Below are 23,433 nucleotides of genomic sequence, written 5' to 3'. Positions count from 1 at the left end.
GCTAATGCTCGAAAGCACTTATCTGTGTGTTAAATAACAGTTTCAAAAAGTGTTGTATCATTTGCCCTTTTCTCCAAGGTGCAGTGGCATTCCATTTTGAAGAAGGGCTTGGGTGTAAAAGTGTTATCTGCTCCCTACAAAGAGTAATTACTTTTCATTTCCTGTTTTTTTTTTTTTTTTTTACATCTTGATCTTTGAACCCAGCACCAGTCTGCTTCTGCTGGTTCCTTACTGGTCAGATCAGCAAATTATTTTCTCTTCTTTAAAGATGCATGCTGTAGTCCCTGTTGCTGTCTCTCAGAGGTGATCTATTCATAGAGTAGGGTTGCACATGCCTCCTTTCAGTGCCTTTCCTAGTTCTCTTAGTTGCATCTGAACTAAAAGTCTTCTTATCTGTTTTTGTGTGCAAAAGTGATGCTGATCATAACTGTTCATCCAAAATCTGAACTGTGATCCTTTACCCCCAGCTTCAAAACCCAAGTGAAATGGTACTATATTTGATGTCTGTAAGAAGGTATCCATTGCCCTTTTTTCTGGTACTAAAAATATGAATACTTGTAATCAGCTGATTTATTTGCCCTGTGTAAACTGTGAGCTGCTGTACATAATCAGACCATTTCCATATGGTTTGCCAACTGCGTAGAATTTTGATATGTCTCTTCTGACAAGTACATCTAGGGCCTTCTGATTTCCTTCTCGACTTGGGGGGCAGCAGCATTGACCACTTTCTTTGGAAAGGCATCAACTGGTATACTTATGTGGCAGTGACTTGATCAATCTGAAAGCACTTTCACTAAATGTTACAAGCCAGATTATCAGACTAGGGTTAGTGGGAATTACAAAATAGAAGTTATTTTTCTTAGTGTCAGAAATTAATAAAATCGTATAATAGAGATGTGAGCCAGCTCGCAATTACAGTGTATGTATATCTTCAGTTCTGTCTCTGCAGTCATTTTCTCCCTCTGTTCTTCTGTTGTTGATATTGCTCTGGTTGTTGTTTGGTGAATTATTTTTAGTAGTAATGTAATTTTGATAGGTAAATTAGGTTCATTGTTGTCTTCTCTATGGGTCTTGGTTAATCAGATTAATGGCATAATGGGTGTGTGATGGTAGAAATATGAAGTGATGGTTATCTGATATGGATCCTGCATATACTAGAGTCATATGATGGAAAAGGCTGAAGGAGCAAGTATGCGACTTACTGACAGGGATCATTAAGGCGGCACACAGACTCTTGCATAAACAGCTTGTTGATATAGTATTGTAATATCCAAGAGGAGGCTGCTTCTGGGGACACTGAAGGCTGATGTGTATGTTATAACAGTTATTATGTCTTTTGGACAGTATTTCTACCATGCAGACTAACTGTTCTATGGGGGGGGCCTTGTCTCCAGTTATCTAAACTGGTTTTTCACCCTGCAGTCTGTTTGTAAACTGTAGTCCCTGGGGGGATAAAAGTGAAAGCTCAGGCAGCCAGTCAGTGATTGGCAGAGAGGAGTGGCATTGCTTGCTTGTGAATGTCCAAAGCAACCATGTGAGCAGTTCTGAGGGAGGGACTTATATCCATATGGTTTGAGTTCAGAGACAGAAGTGGACGCAGACCTAAACTTTTCTCATGTGAATTCACACTATGTATGTCATCTGTCTGGCTATAATGGGAGAGTGATGGAATTGTCGATGTACATGAGCTGGAACAAACATGGAGATGATTATTTCACTGTCATCCTGCAGTAACCATATGAAGTATAACATGATTAACAGCTATGCAGCATTCTTTTACAGTTATAACTAGCTGTTTTATCTTCTGCATAATACATTGCAGTAAAATAATGTCACATGTTTCTTAATCTTGTTAGAAACTGCCTCAGGAGTATAGCCCTGCAGCTAGCCAATCCACAGCCATCATGCTTGGTCCCATAGCTGTTTTTACTTGCATTGAGCATTTTCTGCTTGGAAAGATGGCACTCAAATCACACGCATGGCAGTATATTATTGAGCTGAACAGTCAACACAAGAGTACCAAACTGGTGTCAACTTTGTCCTCCCTGATTTATGCATTTTTATTATTAATTTGTTTTCATGAATTAGTTTCCTGTGCAGCTCACAGTCAAGTTTTTATTTTTCATGATTAGTATAGAAATGTTTATCTGCACATATATTTTAATTGAATTTGAGTCACTGTTGAGTTTCTTAAGTAAACATTGCAAACTGTGCTCATTGAAGAGTGAGGATGACTATTTCAGTTTTTACACTAATCTGTGCCTAAAATTGCATTTAATTTGTGAGGTTTTTCATCATGATAAGGACCTTTTTAGTCCAAAGAACATGCATTTTTGCCTGCTTCAGTGTTATATGATAATCGAATGATACTTGTATTATTGTTTTTACTAAGTTACCATCTCATATTACAGTCTTCCCAAAGCTGTAGCTCTGACAGACAGAGCCACATTCGTCTGCAGAGTGACTCCAGTACCAGTACACAGGTAACCCATGTCATTTCCTGCCTGAGGTCTTGTTGCCCTGTGGTTGCTATGATCAAATTAGTTTTTCTGTTGTATTGTGTTGGTTGCTATGATGGAATTCGTTTTGCTATTGTACTGTGTTCGTATTTTTGCAAAGCTGTGGCTTGCTTGAAGTGCTAGACCTATTTATACATGGTCAACATTTGCATGTGGTCATTTTAAATGTTTGTAAGTCGCTGTGGGTGAATTAAGCAAGCTACACATTTGCTTCTGAATAATTGAGCCATGGACATAATTATGCACAATAATTTTCTGTAAAAATGTTTTATTAATGGTGCAGACTTATGGAAATGAGAAATGGTATATATTACTTTTATTATGTAGTGTTAAGTCATTCAAGAAAGTCATATATGGAACAAAATAACAAGGCCAGTGACCCTTTTTAATTGATATAGTTTACTTGCAGAATCTACAGATGAAGCTTGGATTGACTTTTACATTTTGACAAAGAGAAAATGGACTGTCTCTCTTATTTATTATTCTGTTTTGATCTATGCTGCTGTCAATAATGCTGTGACAACCAGAAATGACACTGTATGCATAACTTAAACAACTTGCAGATCTGCATTGCTTTTGTGATGGTGGAAGGGGCAGGGAGGTTTGTCCGTCTGCATTTCATCCTGTGGGACAGGCTCATGTCCACATAGTAGCAGAAAACAGAAAATGCCAAATGACTATCTATATATTTTTGTGCTCCACATTTTCCACTGATATTTTATTCAACTGATTTTTTTGTGTGTTACTGTTTACCCTGTAAAACCTAGAGATGGCTAAACAAAATGTTTCTGATATCTGCTGCAGTCTAGAGTAATTCTCTGTACCACAGGTGTGCAGAAGTGATTCTGCAGGAACAGCATCATTTGTAGAATGTAATTTGTAAAGCATTCAGACCATTTCTAAAACATTACTTTTCATAGTTTGGTTCATTATGTACTGCAGTAGTAGTTGATTAAAGTGCCATATCCTCTACAAAAGTAGTTTGCTTACCTTTTAGAAAGACCACCATTCCCTCCAGTAGATGCTTACATCGTCTTCATTTTCAAAATTTTAACTTCTTGTTCTGTTTACATACAGAATAAAACAAATCTTAACATTATTGCTAGGCCTTTTAACTTCACTGCCAAATGCCGTTAGATTTCATTTTTAGGTACCCAAATTTAAACATTTTTGATACATCTCGTTTTGTGGATTTAGGATATATTTTTAGTATAACGCTATGTGCCAAATATTTTAATGACATTAATTGTCCCTTCATGTTTATGTTATTGCTTTAATTGGTAGTCACTTTCATATTTTGTGTGTATATCAGTGAACAGAAAGATTCCTTAGAGAAAAGAAAAAAATGAGTTAAGAATTTTTTTTGCTTGAGTCTCTTAGTATGCCTGACTGAAACAATTATGGTTCACTGTCTTCCTAAGAGATTATATGTTAACGATGAACCAAGTTAATCAGTCAGACTACAGTTGCAAAGTAACCAGTAGATACCACTGTTCCTCCAGATTATTTTAATTATTTTTTGTATTAACTGAGTGTGTCTTACCAAAGCATTTTCTCTCAAGTATTTTTACATTCCATTTATGGTTTAATTTCTAAAGAAAACATGGATTTTTGCAGAATGTCATTTTACCAGACTTTATGTTTTTGTGTTTTCCCCCAACTTTGCCTTACATATTCAGTTTTTCTTTTTTCTTTTTTTTTCCTGATTATACTGCCTGCACAACCAGTACTAACCATGTAGTGCCTGCAGGAAACCGCTTACTCTCGTGGGCATGCATAATGTAAGGCCAAGACTGTTTTATTTAATTTACTTGCTGTTTCCTTTCTGCAACATCAGATTTGCATTTTTGTGGATATGTGTTTGCAAATCTCTGCATACCTGCCTAACCCCAGCACTCTGCAGTTAGAATTGGGGGGGGGGGGGTCCATCTCTACAAAGAGGCCAGTCACAAGTGGAGTCCCTCAGGGATCAGTGCTTGGACCTCTCCTTTTTGGCATTTACTTCTTAGAAGTCAGGGCCAATGTCAGTGGTCTCTGGCTGACTAAATTTGCAGATGATTGCAAATTAGAAGCTGTCATTGAATCTCACATTGACACAAATGTTCTCCAGGAGGGGCTGACACAGACAAACAACTGGTGTCAGATTCATGGACTAAAACTAAATGCCAAGAAATGCATAATAGTACCCTTTGGGAATTCATCCATCCCTGGCAACTATCATATTGACAACACACCCCTTAGAGTTGACCCAGTAGTCAGGGACTTAGGGACACACATAGATAGTAATCTAGCCTTTCATCATCACATGTCTACAGTGGTAAGGAAATCATTTTATGTTGCACAACTTATAAATAAAGGTATGGCATCTAAGTCCAAGGAAGTCATTGTTCCACTGTATTCGGCTTTCATCAGATGTATCATTGAGTACAGTGCCATCTTTGGTATGTACTTAGACAGGCGTGTCCAACAAATGGAACATCCACAGAGGTTCCTCACTGAAAGAATACAGGGCATAAGTAATATGTCCTATGCAGACCACCTCAAGGCTCTATCCCTGTATTCTGTCTCCTACAGGCTTTTGAGGGAAGATGTATGCCTAGTATACAGGGCATTGTCAGACCCCACTCTGATGGACCTCCTACACATCCACAAAACAAACAGTACCAGAATTCTCCGTTCTAAAGATGTAAACCTTGCCTGTGATATAAATAAGACCTGCTGGAGAGACAGGTATGTATCCCAGAGACTACCCCGTCTATGGAACAGGCTCCCCTTCAATGTGAAGCAGAGTTCCTCCCTAACCCAATTCAAGTGCAGCTTGGACAATTGGATGGGAAACCAGAAATTCATCCTTGGTTTAGCATCCATGTCTCTGATGCAAAAAGTAACCTGTAAATGGTTCATCTCCTAAACCCATGCTTACACTTATCAAGGGTATCAGAACTCGTCAGACATTTGGGATGCATGGCTAGGCTTAAAAAGGCCCTTGTGACCGTTAGCCTAGTAAACACCTATGACACTATGAACTCTTCACCCCTGCTTCAGGGGCTGCCAGATATTTTAAAACATAAGCCTCTTCTTGCTGGGAATGGAGAGTTGGTCATCAGCTGTGTAAAAAATCCACTCTCTTATCTTCTCAGATCATGCCTCTGACAGTGTGAATACTGATGATCTAATTAAATCTAGGTAGCTGTCCTTGCAGGGGACACCTCTCCTGCTGTACCATTAGGCAGTCCCACAAATAATAATAATTGACTTATTTTAATGCCCCTCTTCATAGTTTGGAATAAATGCTCTTAATCATTTTCTTTGCCTGTTTTTAAAATCCATGCATTTCCTGTTTAGTTGATGCTAGCTCAATCCTCAGCATATACAAGCTATTCAATGCAGTAGTGTATTGTGAGTTTAATGCAGTGGCACATGCCATTTCTCCATCTAAGGTCATTTATACCATTAAGATTTTTACACATTTGCTGACTATTTTTAGTGTTTTCTCTGTATTAAACTCAGATTCTATGTCCTGTGCTGCTTTTCCATCATGTAAAGATCATCTATCCATTCATTCATGAGATATATTGAGACATTGTTTTTCTATACAAGTCTTTTGTGAGGGTGATAGATAAAAGCTTTAGTTTGTGCTCATGTCTCTCTATTTTTGTCACCCCAGATATGTTTTTTATTTTTTTTTATCCATTATGCACAAGACCCTTCAGCCTTCTCAGGTTGGCTATGCTGCCTATAGCTCCTGCTGCCTGTTAGTTCTCATATAAGAAAGAGAGTTAGGGGCAGACTGCATACCTGTAGTGTGTAGTACTCTACATAGGTTTTTCTTGTCTCAGGAGACGTCCTTCAATGATAGTTGTTGCAGTATTAATAATCAATGGGATATCTTTCCAAGAAATGGCCGTATTCCTGGCTAGAATACCAAAGCCTGGGCATCCTGCATCCAGTGTATCATCTCAGCCCAATGGAGGCAGAAGTACATAAAGGACATATGCATGCAAAGTACCTCAGAGCTTTATTGCTGTCAACTAAGACCTGAGCTTTGGTTTGTCAGCTGAGCAATTGGTGCCTCTTCCTTTGCTTTTGGGCAGAAAAGCATCCCTATTAGGCCCCCCTTTTCTCTTTTTTTGTATTTCATAAGTTTTGTAAATGTCATTGAAGTGAGACAGCTGTGAATGTGGAAAGCAGATTGCTGGCAGAGATCACCATAGTAAATGTTTGTTTGGACTGAGTGCTGAACACAATTATAGGAATTGTTCTGTATATCAAAAGTTTGTGCCTAACACTTTGCACGGTCATCTATCTTCTTTAAAAATAGATTTGAGAACCAGAAGCTTAAAGCCTTTGCTCAGAGAAAAATGACATCTGAGCCCTTGACAGCTGACGTTTCTTTGATGCTGAAGAAAAAGTCTAAGAAAATAAGATTGGAGACTTCTGCTGCAGGGTCAGAGGCTGATGCCTCCACAATGTCTGTTAATGACACCTTTTTCCATCCATCTGCTTCTATTGTTGTTGTTGCTCTCTCTATCATGACCCGTTGGAAGCAGACTGTTATACCTGACTAGTCATCCACTTTGGCCAAGGAGAAGTAAGCATGGCATTTTATAGTGTAGAGGTCAAATGGCATATCACAAATGTTAGGGAAAAAGTTTGCAGTGCTTTGATTGAAGTACATCAGGGCTTGGAGCATTCTCATTTAGTAAGGGTTTCTCCTCAGTCTGTTAAAGGTCTCCAGCAGTAGTGGCAGGATTTTACCCAAGGTATTTTTAAAACTGTTGTGTCTCTGAAGCCTCCTTCTTATTTTCCTGCTACTGCTCCCCCTCCCCTTTCTTCCTGTTTTCCCCTTAAAAGGCAGATGTAGGAATGTGAGTTGAGGAGGAAGAGAAGACTGATTCAGATGAGAATGATTCCTTGGCTTATTCATACCACATATGTTGTCCTATTACATATAACTCAGATGATGACGATACTTTATTGTATTTTATTTATTTATTTATTTATTAGCATTTGTTTACTGGGAAAGTTCAAATGGGCACATGTGCCCTTCTTCACCAGAGGCCCAGGGAGAAAAACTCCAAGGTCTCATATTTACTGCAATGGATATTTACAGTAACAAATTTTTTAATGCAGTTTCAGTGAATACATAGGATAACAGGGGTTCCCTTCAGAATCTCGAACTACTGAAATCCCAAATTTCAGTAGCTCGAGACCAGAAGGGCGAAAGTGCAGAATAACGAAACCCCAAAAGCGTGCATTTCAAAATCCCGCAGTTCAGAAATTTTGAATTAGCAGTTCTGGTGTTGCGGTGTGTGAGTGGGTGGTTGGAGATGTAGGTAAGTGTTTGTGTTTTACGGGTTTTGGGTAGGGTTTTAGTGTGTCTGTGTGTTGTGTTAGTGTGATGTGTGTGTGTGAGGGGAATGTAGCTTGTGTGGTGGTGTTTTTGTGTGTTTGTGTTGTGTGACCTCAGAGTTAGTATATTTAAGTAGGGGGGTGGGGGGTGCAGCCCCCCACATGGGGTATGTGGGGGTTTCCCCCCCTGCTTGTATGTATGGTAGGTGTTTGTGTATGTGCAGGGAGGTGGTATGTTTGTCTTTGTGTTTGCGGTATGTTTAGTGTAGAAGTCCCGATTTTAAATTTTGCGCTTCTGGGGTTTCGGGTTTATGGATTTTCGGCTTCATGGTCTCAAGATACTGAAATTCGGGATTTTGGTATTTCAAGATTATGAAGTGAATCTGATAATAGTCAGTATAATAAAATTTGTATTGATATTCACAGATATTAAATTTATAAGCTTTGTACAAAGACTTTATAGACAGAAGAGTGGTTTATAAAATAGGTAGGAGTAATTTAAGAAATACATTAGAGTGAGGTATTAGAGGAGATAGGCAAATGAGAGTGATAGTGATGGAACAGTAATTTGGTTGTGTTAATTAGAAGTATGTATAGTAGTTTAAAATGTACACAGACAACCTTCTCCTCCTACCACCCAACACTACAACCTGTGAGAGATGCACTTATATAGCCAAACTGGAAGCAAAGCTCTCTTCACCCAAGACTGGACTAGACAGTCAAGAGGAGAAGGTAAACACTTGCACCACACCACACTCATCACATAGTCCCTCAAAACCTACACCACCAAAACACACACATAGAAACACAAAACACACACCTGCATTCACGGAAGCTCTCATTAAAAATCTGCCCAAGCATCGGGGACCTCCAAAGCAGAAACACAAGCAAACTCCAACCCCCAACACAGCCCAAATGTCACATAGCCCACAAACTCAGTGTGCCATTCAACCACACCCCATAAGACATAACGTACCCAACACTCTAGTCATAGGTGACTCTATAGTCAGGCACACTGATATTCCACTCACCAGGCTAAACAAGGAGAAAGTTACTGTCAGCTGCCTGTCAGGTGCCAGGATCCGCAACATAACACACACACTCAGGTCACTCCACAACATGTACAAATATGACACTGCTATTGTCCATGTTGGTGTGAATGACCTGAGACGTACCTCCTTGGACTGCATGAAAAGAGACATGGAGGAGCTCTCCAATCTTGTAGCCCAGGCAGATATGACCCTAGCCCTGAGTAGCATCCTGCCATCACCCAGAATGATGCCACAGTACAAGGACAAAATGATTGACTTCAACAATTGGCTAAGCTTCTGGTGTCATTCAAAGGAAATCCAGTATTTGTCTGCCTGGGACGACATGATCGACAGAACACAATGCTTTGCCAGAGATGGCCTGCACCTGTCGCCCTTGGGATTCCGGATACTGGCTAAGGCTCTTGCCACCCCTATAGTGCCTTTTTTAGGCAAGGTTCAAATGACAAATTCACCACCATAACAGGTACAAGCAAGCAAAATCTGAAGGTAATGCTACTCAATGCTAGAAGTCTAAACCTCAAAATGCACTCGCGAGGCACTCCTTAAAATGGAGAACATCGACATCTGTGCAGTGGCAGAGACCTGGTTCAAAGCTCCAGAGAGCACCCCTGCGTTACCAGGCTATAATTCATACCACACCTTTCGGCCACCTAACCCGGAACAAAGCACTAATAGTGGAGGCGTGTCCATATTCATTAAGGATATCCACACCTCCAGGCTAGTTGCACAGTATAATGCAGCTGAGATTATCCAAGTGCAACTAACTCTGGGCAAGACCGCAATCCAAATTGTAGCTTGCTACAGACCCCTCACCATGCCCCAGGATTCCCACTCCTCATTTCTTGATACACTGGAAAGTATTAGGGTACAACCCAACTACCCCACCATTAACTGGGAAAACTACTCATGTACCAACTCTTTTGCTCAACGTTTTCTGGAATTCATAAATTCCAATGCCTTGGATCAACTTATTCACACCCCCTTTAGGGGCAGCAATATCCTAGACCTGGTCAATACCAACATGGGCAACTGGTGTTCCACACTAGAGGTCAATTCCTCATTGGTCAGATCCGACCACAAGCTAATCACCCTAGACATCCACATCCCGCCCCCACCCCCAATTAGGGAAACCACCATAAAAAACTTCTCCAAAGACAACTTCACACTTCTTAAGACAGAAGTGGCAAACTTCATGACACCCATACAGATGGACAATAGAGGTACGACTGCTGAATCCTACACAAATGCAATTTATAAGCACTTACACGAGTGCATGGATCATGCTATCCCTAATAGAACCAAGATGCTATCCTCCAAAAAAAAGGAAGCCAATCTGGTGGTCCTGTGCCATAAACAAACTCTACAACAGAAGAAAGAAACTGTTGCAAAAAAAGAGAAAAATCCCATGACTGGAGGAACTCCCTGGTCAACCTCAGTAAGAAGCTGAGATCCCTCATAAAATCCTCCAAAGCTAGTTACGAAAACAAAATTGCCACTGACTCGAAAGACAACCACAAAGCATTCTATAGCTATGTCAAGAATCTCAATGGCAACACTCAGATCTGCTCTGAGTTACAGCACAATGGCACTAAATATACAGAACCAAGTGATATTACCAACATCCTGGCAGATAGGTTCAGTGCTAACTTTACCCCCCCTCCCACCCCCTAGAGGGCCCATCTCTATACCAGAAGAATGCAAAGTTCCTGTAATAATGGCTGCACAGGTAAAAAACACACTCTCCAAAGCCAAGAACACAGCATCCATGGGACCTGACAATATCCCAGGCTGCGTTCTACATGAACTACAGAATGAACTGGCACCCTACCTAAGTACCATGTTTAATCATAGCCTCTCCTCAGGCTTTGTGCCCACTGAAAGGCACACCGGGACGGTTATCCCAGTCCACAAAGGGGGAGCCACGACGGACCCCGGGAATTACCGCCCAATTAGCCTGATGAGCCTGGTCTGCAAGGCCATGGAATGAATCATCATGGAACTCATAAACAAAGACACTGGTAATCTCCAAACTCTGGACCCTACCCAGTTTGGGTTTGTAAAAGGCAGATCAATTCTCCTAAACCTGATTGACTTCTTTGAAGCAGTCACCAAAGCCATAGATGAGGGTAAGGTGGTTCACACAGCTTATCTAGATCTCGCCAAGGCTTTTGACACCATCCCCCATTCTGGAATTATAGATAACCTTACTAAACTAGGTGTAAATCCCTATGTCACAAAATGGGTTGCCAACTGGCTCATGGACATAACCCACACTGTGAAAGTAGCAGGCTCCAAATCTGACTTCAGACCAGTGACAAGTGGAGTACCACAGGGTTCAGTCCTGGTTCCTCTCCTGTTTGGTATCTACTTCTCTGAAGTACAGGCTAACACAGAAGGCTAACAAAATTTGCAGATGACTGCAAACTAGGAGCCATAATCGAAACTCCTAATGATGTAGACATACTAGAAAAGAGCCTCACTGAGACAGATAACTGGTGTCAAAGCCATGGCTTGAAGCTCAATGCCAAAAAGTGTATTGTCATCCCCTTTGGTAAAAACTCTGTACCCATGAACTACCACATAATTGGTAGTCTACTTAATGCCGAAAGTGTGATGAGACCTTGGGACCCAGGTGGACAGTAGTCTCTCCTTTGATAATCACATCGCCACAGTCATCAGGAAATCCTTCTACATGGCTCACCTCATCACAAAAGGTTTCTCATCCAGAAAAAAAGAGGTCATTGTTCCCCTCTACTCATCACTCATTAGACCCATTATAGAGTACAATGCCCCTTTTGGTATGTACCTCACAAGACGTCTACAACAACTGGAAAGGCCACAGAAATACCTCACAAAGAGGATTACTGGCCTCAAACAGATGCCCTATGCAGACCATCTCAAAAAACTCCAGCTTTACTCCATCGCATATCGCCTACTCAGAGGCGATCTCTGCCTAACATACAAAGCTATGTCAAACCCAGAGCTGTTGGACATGCTCCACTTAAAGAAATCCCAATCCCTCTGAGCTACATGCTCTAGGGACCTAAACCTTGTCACCACAATAAACACAACATGCTGGAGGGATATATTCCTGTCCCAGAGACTTTCCATACTCTGGAACAGACTACTTATCTATGTCAAACAGAGCTCCTCATTAGCACTCTTCAAGAACAATATTGATGATTGGATGAGAAATAGGAAATTCACCCCAGGGATCACTTCTGTGGCTTTGCTCGACAGAGGCACAGGAAAATAATTTTCTTGGGTGGCGAAAGCCAGGGTACCTTTTTGGCTAGGCTTATATAGGCTCTAGGGCTAATAGCCTAGTACCTACCTATGAACCTAAAAGTACATTAAAGTGAGGTATTAGAAGGGGATAAGCAAGCTTCATCAGACCAAATACAAAATGAAAATAAAAAACACATTTAAAAAAAACAGAAACCCCACAAAACCACTAACCTTTTTCCAATAAACTGTTTGCTGTTTTACATATCTTCTGGACATGTATTTGGCTGGACCGTGGTGCTTTGACTCACTTATAGTTTTTTCTGGATTTGCTGCTTTGTTTTGTAAGTCTTCTTTAGCAGTTGGGATAGCATATATATATATATATATATATATATATATATATATATATATATATATATATATATTTCTCACAAGTTTGTACTTAACTCAGCTAGTAATGCAGTTGATTGTAGGTATGTAGCAAAAGCCAAACAACACAGATATTGAGCTGTGATAAATTCAAAGATATGTGACTAAGACTTATAAATTCAGAGAAACCCTCTAGGCTAAGAGTTTAACACTAATATCAATGAAGTGAAACACAGTAGGTCCCACTAACTGCAGAGACAGAGAGAAACCACAGTATTCTATGAAACAATTAAATAGAAAAATAAATAACTACAGAGAGACATAGGCCAATGAAACAATTAAATACGCAGAAAAATAAAATAAAATGCAGTACAAGCTTTAACCCTGCAAGTTTGTACTTAACTCAGCTAGTAATGCAGTTGATTGTAGGTATGTAGCAGAAGCCAAACAACACAGATATTGAGCAGTAATAAATTCAAAGATATGTGACTAAGACGTAGAAATACAGAGAAACCCTGTAGGCTAAGAGTTTAACACTAAATATCAATGAAGTGAAGCACAATAGCCCCCACTAACTGCAGAGACAGAGAGAGACCACTGTACTGTATGAAACAATTAAATAGAAAAATAACTACAGAGAGACACAGACCAATGAAACAATTAAATACGCAGAAAAATAAAATAAAATGCAGTACAATCTTTAACACTGCAAGTTTGTACTTAACTCAGCTAGTAATGCAGTTGATTGTAGGTATGTAGAAGAAGCCAAACAACACAGATATTGAGCAGTAATAAATTAAAAGTTATGTGACTAAGACTTATAAATACAGAGAAACCCTTTTCCTTTGGATGCACCATTGTCAAGGTACTGCAGCATTTTACTGGGAAGTTAATCAGCTTTCTGATATCCAGTAGAGGTATTATACTCTACTGAAAATGTGTGTGCCTAAGCCTTCAGCCTTCCTCCTGTTTTAGAAGTCTTGTTGGATACCTTCTGCGCTGCTTCTCTTAATCCTGAGTTTTAGCCTCTAGGTCCTAAAAAAATTACAGATTTTACAAGGTGCCAGATTCAGTCAAGTTTTTACTCATGAATCCTGTTTCTAATCCATCATTCATTTCTGTTTCCACTGAAATGCCTTCTAACCTCCTATCGTCTTCTGTTTTGCCTACAGACAAAAAGGTAGAGCCACTGATGGGTATGCCAAAATAGTGTGTACTTCTGCCACTTTAGCTTGTAAAGCTATAAATTACTAAACCCATATTGTTAGGTACCCCTTGTCTATTTTGTATAAGCTGGGTAAGGTGCTCTCTGAGTTTGATGATTCAGAAGCTAAGACGACTGCACAATCTCTTAATTCAGGCTGTCAGCTGGATTGACATTCTATTAAGTGTGGTTATGATGCTGGACTGTGGCCACTGATTCACTTCTTCCTTGATTTTCATGTCTTAGACTTCAACCTTTGCCTGAGGATGTGAAGGCTAAATTGCTCAATTATTCTTTGGATAGGCAGCATCTTTTTGGTTCTGCTGCTGTAGAACTTTTCAAAGCCTTATAGGAGAAAGGTAAAGTAATCCAGGGCCCAAAACAAATCTTTCTCCTTTTCCTACATTTTACAGAAATAATTCTAAGGTTGTCCTTTTTCATAGGGATCTGAACTCTTTTCAGAAGGGTAAGACACCTCAGAGAAGACAGTTTCAGGATAAATCTCAATAGTGTTCCAGGGGTTCAAATCCTTCCTTCCCAGACAAATCACCTGCCTTGTGACTTTCTGCCTCCTCTTACAAATTCATCTCACCTCAGCCTGTTTCACATGTATTGATCTCAAAAGCTTTCCCTTGCTGTGACAATTTGGGAGATAATAACCACAAACAAATTGTATCTGATTTCTGAACATCATTCAGGGAGGATACAAAATATCTTCAAAGTCCTTCCCTTGTCCTTCAGGGTTTTTTCGGCCACCTCAAAACCAGATTCAATTTATTCTGACTCGTCTTTGGGACCTCTTTTCTCAAAGTATAAGTGAATTGTTTTTCCAAACGGAAATAAAGCAGGGTTTTACTCCAGAATGTTTCTGGTTCCCAGAAAGAAAGGCAGTCAGAGACGTATTTTGGATGTTTCCTTCCTTCCTCAAAATTTTCACATTTTAAAATGTTGACCGCTTCAGGTCTTTCTTTCAATTATTCTTCCAGAGGATTTCATGGTGACTTTGGATTTAAAGGACTCTTATCTACATTTTCTTGTTAATCCACAATTAGCGGAAATTCTTTTGTTTTTATATCTTTTTAGTTTTCTGCTTTACCCCTTGGTAATTTTACTGCCCTACTGGTATTCACAAAGTGTCTAGCTCCTGTCATTGCCTTTTGCAGGCTTCAACCTTTTCAAGTATTTCTTAATGTTTTCTTTTCTTTTCTTTCAGACTCTTACACCAGAGCTTCTCCTGACTCATTTGCATTGTGTGATGGATCTTCTGGCCAGACAGGGGGGTCACACCAAACCTGAAGACGTCTTGCTTAATTCTATCTCAGGATAGAATTTTTATGGATTGCAGAATCAACACCTTTTTAATGACAGTTGTCCTTTCTAGAAAGCAAGTTTGTTTTCCCGTTAGATTGCTTTCAGAATCTTTTTTCTTTGGATATGACAACTGCAGTAGAGATTCTCAGGGCTCTAGACTACATGGCATCAGTGATTCCTATGGTCCCTTACACCAGACTCCATACGAAAAAGATACAGTGGTATCTGAAATCTGATTGGATTTAGCATTGTCATCCTTTAACCTTCCAAATTCCTCTCCTGCTTCACATGAAGAAGAAGCTTCCATTGTGAGTCAACTAGGTTTCAGTCAACCTAAGAGTGCCTCTTCTGGTTCTGTCCCCTTAATGAGATTTGTTCACAGATGCCTCAGATCTAGCATGGAATGCTTATTACAGGGGCATCAGGGTCCAATAGGTATGATCCCACAAAGAAAGATGGGACCATGTTTATGTAAAGGGGATGAAGGCACTTATTTTAGCTCTGCAGTCTCTGTAATACCTCTTGATCTAGTTCCTCTTTGCGTCTTCACAGACAGCAACACAGTTATGTGGTATATCAGCAAGCAGGGGGACACCAAGCCTTGTTACTTCTGTAGGTTGACTTTCACAGCTTGGGAAATTGCAGTTCAGTGCAAACATTTTTTCTAATCTCTGTACCCATCTTCAGGGGTAAGCACAGTAACAGACCCTTTGAGCAAATCTTCAAGAATGGGTGTTATACAGAGAGGTCTTTCAAGACATTGTCCTTGGCTAAGGAGAATAGACGCTAAGACCTTTTCTTGGAAAGAGATTACTTTATGGTTTTCTTCTACTTCCTTTTATTTCAAACATTCTTCTGAAGATCAAACATGACAAACGAAAAACTTGCTGGTGACTTCCTTTTGGCCCATTCAGCATTGTTTACCCCCTCTATTTCTTCTGGCCAGGGACACTCACCACAATTTACCTCATGAGATGGACTTACTTTCACAGAACAAAGACTCCATAATTCATCCCAAACTATACATTTTGAGTTTGACTCTTTGGGTGAAAATTTTTAATTAATTTTAAGTACAAATTCTCTGAGGACATGCTTAAGGTTTTACGACTGATTAGAAAACCAAATACTAGAAAATTTTATGTTTCCAAATAGAAAATAGTTCCTCTTTGGTGCCATAGACAGAATCAGGACCCTTATCAGATGGGTATTCCCAATGTTTTGGTTTATTTGTGTGATCTGCTCAATGCTGGATGGCATTGTCATTTGTAAAAGCTCATCTGTCAGCCATTTCTGCCAGTCTCCCTTTGGACCTGCTGCTATTATCTTGATTTCAGGTAAAACAGTTTTTAAAATGTGTCTTGCATATTAAACCATCAGTAAGGGCTAGCCCACCTTCATTGGATTTGGACTATGTTCTGGAAAAGCTTATCTTACCCCTTTTTCTGCTAGTCTTAGGATCACAGAAAGTTACTAGGCTATTGGCCCTGAGACCCTTACAAGCCTAGCCAAGAATTTAACCCATGTTCCAACAAGTCAGCACCCTATGCCACTCTCAAGCAGGGACACGTGGAATATCCCAGGGGTATACTTTCTGTTCCCCATCCCAGTTATCCAGGTTGCACTTAAAAAGGTCAAAAAGGTACCTCTAATGAGGTACTCTGCTTTACTTGGAGAGGGAGTCTATTCTGCAAAAGGGGGAGTCTCTGGGACACAACTCTATCCTTCCAAAATGTCCTATTGATCTCACAGACCAGGTTGAGGTCACACGTGCAGGTTACTCGAGTGGAGCTTGACTTGCGGATATGCAGCAGTCCCATTAGAGCAAGGTCTGAGATTGCTTTGTATGCCAGACAGAGGTCACCTCTGAGGAGTCTGCAGGAGACTGAGTAGAGGGACAGGGCTTTTAGCCTACCTGTGTAGGGTAGATGTTTGAAGACCTAGATTCTCCAGGTGAAGAACCTCTGTGGTCTCTCCAGCTGCTGCATGTGCTTTGTGAGGTACATGCCAAAATGGGCATTGTACTCAATAATGGGTCTTATAAGGGAAGATTACAGGGATGTTATGACCACCTTGTCCCTGGATGAGATACCCTTACTAATGAGGTGGGCCATTTAGAAAGCTTTCTGTATAACGGAGGCAATACGGTGGTCAAAAGTCAGTTTGCTATCAACCTGGGTGCCCAATTCCCTCACGACTGATTGCGTACTTAGTGCATTATTATCAATGTGGTAATTTGTGGGGCTGCCGTTCTCCCCAAAAGGGATGTTTCTGGCACCGGTCATTTTGGGTGAGACCCTCTAGGAGGATGTCCACATCACTAGGGGAATTTATGGCCTCACCTAGCTTGCAGTCATTTGCAAACATGGTCAGCCATAGCCCACTAGATTTAGCCTGCACCTCTGAGAAGTATATCCCAAACAGCAGAGGCCCCTAGACCAATCCCTGGGGTACACCACTTGTTACAGGTCTACCACTTGAGGTGGCTTCCCCTATTTTGACTAGGTGGGTTCTATCAGTGAGCCAGTTTGCTACCCATCTGGTAACATATGGAGTGATGTGTAGTTGAGAGAGTTTATCCATTATGCCTGCATGAGGAATAGTAGCGAAGGCCTTGGCCAGGTCAAGGCAGGTAGTGCACTCTGTCTTCCCCTTGTCTATGGCCTTGGTGACTGTCTCAAAGAAGTTGACCAAATTTAACAAGCATGACCTCCCCTTACCGAAATCAAACTGTGTGAGATAAAGTGTCTGGAGGTTGCCAATGTCCTTGTTAATGAGGTCCATGATTATACGCTCCATGGCCTTGCAGATTAGGCTAGTTAGGCTGATGGGTCTATAATTTCCTGGATTGGAGAATACTCCACCTTTGTGCAAAGGGATGACAGTAACTGTCCTCTACTTGGCTAGGACGAAGCTGGTACTCAGGCTTTGGTTGAATAGGGTGCCTAATGGTGCTGCAAGTTCCTGCCTGAGTTCATGTAGGATGCAGCCTGGGATGTTATCGGGTCCATGAAGGCTGTATTTTTTGCCTTTGAGAAGACAGTGATGACTTGCTCCCTAGAGATAAGGGGAGGGGAGCAGTACTGGGAATGTCCTGTTTTACTGCTGGGGGGGACAGAGGAGTGAAGTTTTCACTGAACCTGTCTGCCACCAGGTTGGCTATATCTACAGGGTTTCTGTATGCAGTGTCCTTGACCACCAGTTCTGAGCAGATCTGGGTGCTTCCCTTGACATTGTGGACATATGTGAAGAAAGCCTTATGATTGTATTCAGCAGATGTGGCCAGTTTTGCCTCAAATTTGCTTTGGAGGGTTTCACTAGTACTCTTATTTGCTTATTAATGCTAAGGAGAGATTGCTTCCAATTAGACACCTGCTCATTCTTGGTCCTGGACAGCAATTTTTTCCTTTTATTATAGAGTTTATTTATTGAAGATGTCCATCAGACAGGTTCACTCTTCCTTGAGGAGGAGGATTTCATCCTGTCTGGCATTCCTGATTCCATGCAGCTATATAAATGCTCATATAGTACTTTGATGTAGGTTTTGACATATGTGCCAGTTCCTGTGGAGGGTGAGGGGGCTGTAAAGCTGTTTATACCTTCCCTCAGGAGGTTGTAATCAGCTTTGGAGAAGTTTCTTTGTTTAACCCTAGCTGGGGGTGGGGGTTGGGGAGATGGTGACTTCGAAAGTGACTGCTTTGTGGTCAGGTCTTACCAGGGATGATGACACTGTAGGGATGCTGCAGTAGTTACTCATGTTGGTTAATACTAAGTCCAAGATATTTTTCACCTCTTGTGGAGGTGTCAACCAACTGGTCCAAGGCATTTGCATTGACGAAATCAAGGAATCTCTGGGCGTTTGTGTTTTGGCATGAGTATTTCTTCCAATCTATGGTTGGCTGGTTAAAGTCACCCAGGATCAGGTTAAAGGGTTGAATCTTGATAGATTCGAAGAGGTCCAGATAGGTGGAGTGGGCATCTTGAGTCACAGTTGGACTATGATTTGAATAGGGGTCTTGTCAATTGTTAACTGCACCTGGAGTATTTCCTGAGGATCATACTGTTTGTCCAGCTTAGAGGTGTGTATGTCTTTTATATGTATTGCAACTCTATACTTGGAAAATCGTGCTGTTAACGGCTTTGACTTTTGCTAAGTAAGTTTCAGAGTTGTAAGCCTTAATGACTAGTCTGCCTTTTCTCCTCTTTCATAAGGATAGTGTTACTGTCCATACTAATCCTTCTTTTAGTCCAGAGGTGGTTAATGGGCCTCCTTGAATCAGACCATTAATTTTTCTACCTTTTTCCTTCCTCTCAGAATTCAAGAGAAAGGATCTTACATTATGTGGATGTGCATAGACAGCTCAGGCTTTATTGAGACAAAAAACAATTGTATCATAAAGGATGATCAGCTTTTTGTCTCTTTCCTGGACAAAACATTGGATGTCCCTATTTCCTGACAAGTTATTTCTAACTGAATATCAAAGGCTATCTCTTTTTCTTACTCTTTGCATGGTAAACAGCTTCTGGCTCCAGTTAAGGCAAATTCTACTAGAGCAGTTGCTTCCTGGGGGACTTTCTTCAAAGATTTGGACTCCAAATATATTCTTGAAGCACCTACTTGTTTTTTTGTTCACACTTTTACAAAACATTGCAAGATTTATGTTTTCTCTAAGAATAGAGCAGGGATTGCCTGACAGTCTTGCTAGATCTTTGAGACCATAACCTTGTTCCGGTCTCTTCCTCCATATCTTCTTAGACAACTTTGAAAATTTCTCATCAATTAATAATCTGTGATCATAGGTTCATAGGTAGGTAGCAGGCTATTGGCCCTAGGGTCTATATAAGCCTAGCCAAAAATGTACCTTGGCTTTCACCACCCAAGAAAATTATTTCCTGTGCCCCTGTCGAGCAGAGCCACAGAAGTGATCCCCGGGGTGAATTTCCTATCTCCCATCCAAACATCAAGATTTTTCTTGAAGAGTGCTAATGAGGATCTCTGTTTGACATAGATAGGTAGTCTGTTCCAGAGTATGGGAAGTCTCTGGGACAGAAATCTATCTCTTCAGCATGTTCTGTTTATTGTGGTGATAAGGTTTAGGTCCCTAGAGCATGTAGCTCGGAGGTATTGGGATTTCTTTAAGTGGAGCATGTCCAACAGCTCTGGGTTTGACATAGCTTTGTATGTTAGGCAGAGATCGCCTCTGAGTAGGCGATATGCGACAGAGTAAAGCTGGAGTTTTTTGAGACGATCTGCGTTGGGCATCTGTTTGAGGCCAGTAATCCTCTTTGTGAGGTATTTCTGTGGCCTTTCCAGTTGTTGTAGATGTCTTGTGAGGTACATACCAAAAGGGGCATTGTACTCTATAATGGGTCTAATGAGTGATGAGTAGAGGGGAAAAATTACCTTTTTTTTTCTGGATGAGAAACATTTTGTGATAAGGTGAGCCACATAGAAGGATTTCCTGACCACTGTGGCGATGTGATTATCAAAGGAGAGACTACTGTCCACATGTGTCCCAAGGTCTCATCACATTTCGGTGTTAAATAGACTACCAGCTATGTGGCAGTTCATGGGTACAGAGTTTTTACCAAAGGGAATGACGATACACTTTTTGGCATTGAGCTTCAGGCCAAGGCTTTGACACCAAGCATCTGTTTCAGTGAGGCCCTTTTGTAGTATGTCCACATCGTTAGGAGTTTCAATTATGGCTCCTAGTTTGCAGCCACCTGCAAACTTTGTTAGCCAGAGACCTTCTGTGTTAGCCTGTACTTCAGAGAAGTAGATACCAAACAGGAGAGGACCCAGGACTGAACCCTGTGGTACTCCACTTGTCACTGGTCTGAAGTCGGAATTGGAGTCTGCTACTTTCACAGTGTGGGTTCTGTCCATGAATAAGTGGCAACCCATCTTGTGACATAGGGATTTATACCTAGTTTAGTGAGCTTATCTATAATTCCAGAGTGGGGGATGGTGTCAAAAGCCTTGGCGAGATCTAGATAAGCTGTGTGAACCACCTTACCCTCATCTATGGCTTTGGTGACTGCTTCAAAGAAGTCAATCAGGTTTAGGAGACATGATCTGCCTTTTACAAATCCGAACTGGGTAGGGTCCAGAGTTTGGAGATTACCAGTGTCTTTGTTTATGAGTTCCATGATGATACGTTCCATGGCCTTGCAGACCAGGCTTGTCAGGCTAATGGGACAGTAGTTCCCGGGGTCCATCGTGGCTCCCCCTTTGTGGAGTGGGATAACTGTCACAGAGCGCCATTCAGTGGGCACAAAGCCAGAGGTGAGGCTATGACTGAACATAGTACTTAGGTAGGGTGCCAGTTCATTCTGTAGTTCATGTAGAATGCAGCCTGGGATATTGTCAGGTCCCATGGATGTTGTGTTCTTGGCTTTGGAGAGTGTTTTTTTACCTGTGTAGCTGTGATTACAGGAACTTTGCATTCTTCCGGTATAGACATGGGCCCTCTAGGGGGTGAGGGGGGGGGGGTAAAGTTAGCACTGAACCTATCTGCCAGGATGTTGGCAATATCAGTTGGTTCTGTATATTTAGTGTCATTGTGCTGTAACTCAGAGCAGATCTCAGTGTTGCCATTGAGATTCTTGACATAGCTATAGAATGCTTTGTGGTTGTCTTTAGAGTCACTGGCAATTTTGTTTTCATAACTAACTTTAGAGGATTTTATGAGGGATCTCAGCTTCTTACTGAGGTTGACCAGGGAGTTCCTCCAGTCATGGGACTTTACTCTTTTTTGCAACAGTTTCTTTCTTCTGTTGCAGAGTTTGTTTTTGGCAGAGGACCACCAGATTGGCTTCCTTTTTTTGGAGGATAGCATCTTGGTTCTATTAGGGATAGCACGATCCATGCACTTGTGTAAGTGCTTATAAAGTGCATTTGTGTAGGATTCAGCAGTTGTACCTCTATTGTCCGTCTGCATGGGTGTCATGAACTTTGCCACTTCTGTCTTAAGAAGTGTGAAGTTGGCTTTGGAGAAGTTTTTTTATGGTGGTTTCCCTAATTGGGGGTGTGGGCGGGATGTGGATGTGTAGGGTGATTAGCTTGTGGTCGGATCTGAACAATGAGGAATTGACCTCTGGTGTGGAACACCAGTTGCCCATGTTGGTAATGACCAGGTCTAGGATATTGCTGCCCCTGGTGGGGGTGTGAATAAGTTGATCCAAGGCATTGGAATTAATGAATTCCAGAAAACGTTGAGCAAAAGAGTTGGTACATAAGTAGTTTTCCCAGTTAATGGTGGGTTAGTTGAAATTTCCCATTATTAGGGTGTTAGGTTGTACCCTAATACTTTCCAGTGTATCAAGAAATGAGAAGTGGGAATCCTGGGGCATGGGGGCATGGTGGGGGATCTGTAGCAAGCTACAATTTGGATTACGGTCTTGCCCAGAGTTAGTTGCACTTGGATAATCTCAGATGCATTATGCTGTGCAACTAGCTTGGCGGTGTGGATATCCTTAATGAATATGGACACGTCTCCACCTTTAGTGCTTCATTCCAGGTTAGGTGGCCGAAAGGTGTGGTATGAATTATAGCCTGGTAATGCAGGGGTGCTCTCTGGAGCTTTGTACCAGGTCTCTGTCACTGCACAGATGTCGATGTTCTCCATTTTAAGGAGTGCCTCGAGTGAGTGCATTTTGAGGTTTAGACTTCTAGCATTGAGTAGCATTACCCTGAGATTTTGCTTGCTTGCACCTGTTACAGTGGTGAATTTGTCATTTGAAGGAAGGACATAGCACAGTTGTGTAAGAAACAGTAGATGTCTGAATGATCGCTATTGCATTGCAGTATTACATCCCTCCCTCCACACCCTCCTTTTCCTTCTCTTTCTTTTTAGTTTGGGCAAAGTGTTTTTTATGATATCCACCTCTTTTTAACTTGTGCAGTTCTAAGTAGTTGCCTCTACTTGTGCCTCAGTTCCTTCTCTGTGGAATGAAAGTCCTGAGGTACTTTGCATATGTACCTCCTTTACATACATCTGTCTCTATTGCGCTAAGGTCATACATTGGATATACGCCATAAGGGGAGGGCACCCAGGCTTTGGTATGCTGGACAGATATATTGCTGTCCTTAGCATGATATTCCATCAGTTAATAATATTGTAACAGTAATCAGCTGGACATGGATTCAAAGTTAAGTATTAAAATAGCTGCCCTTGCAAGCTATTTTATGCATAGCCAATTTTCTTTTTGGTGCTGGAATTAGCTTCAGCCATTTGGTGTTAAAGTGGCCTCACCCATCTCATGGTCAATAATAACATATTACCCCAATTAGAATGACTGTGATCATGCCATAGATAATTTGATGGGACCCATGCATGGGATAAAGTATTTAGGAGCTGCTTCTGTCATTTAATAGTACAGGTGACAGTCACAGGGT

General features: G+C 41.1%; 1 protein-coding gene across 1 annotated transcript in view; it reads left to right on the top strand.

Annotated features, from left to right (window-relative positions):
- SGSM1 (small G protein signaling modulator 1) overlaps window positions 1-23,433 on the top strand; it is a 1,353,076-nt gene that overhangs the window by 919,605 nt on the left and 410,038 nt on the right. The window contains exon 17 of the mRNA XM_044068489.1: window positions 2,412-2,483. Coding sequence (XP_043924424.1) covers window positions 2,412-2,483 — 72 coding nt within the window. The remainder of the gene's footprint in view (window positions 1-2,411; window positions 2,484-23,433) is intronic.

The sequence above is a fragment of the Protopterus annectens genome, chromosome 4.part0, assembly GCF_019279795.1.
Source record: "Protopterus annectens isolate FY-2018-M chromosome 4.part0, PAN1.0, whole genome shotgun sequence".
NCBI lineage: Eukaryota > Metazoa > Chordata > Ceratodontiformes > Protopteridae > Protopterus > Protopterus annectens.
This window is presented reverse-complemented; position numbering and strand designations above follow the sequence as displayed.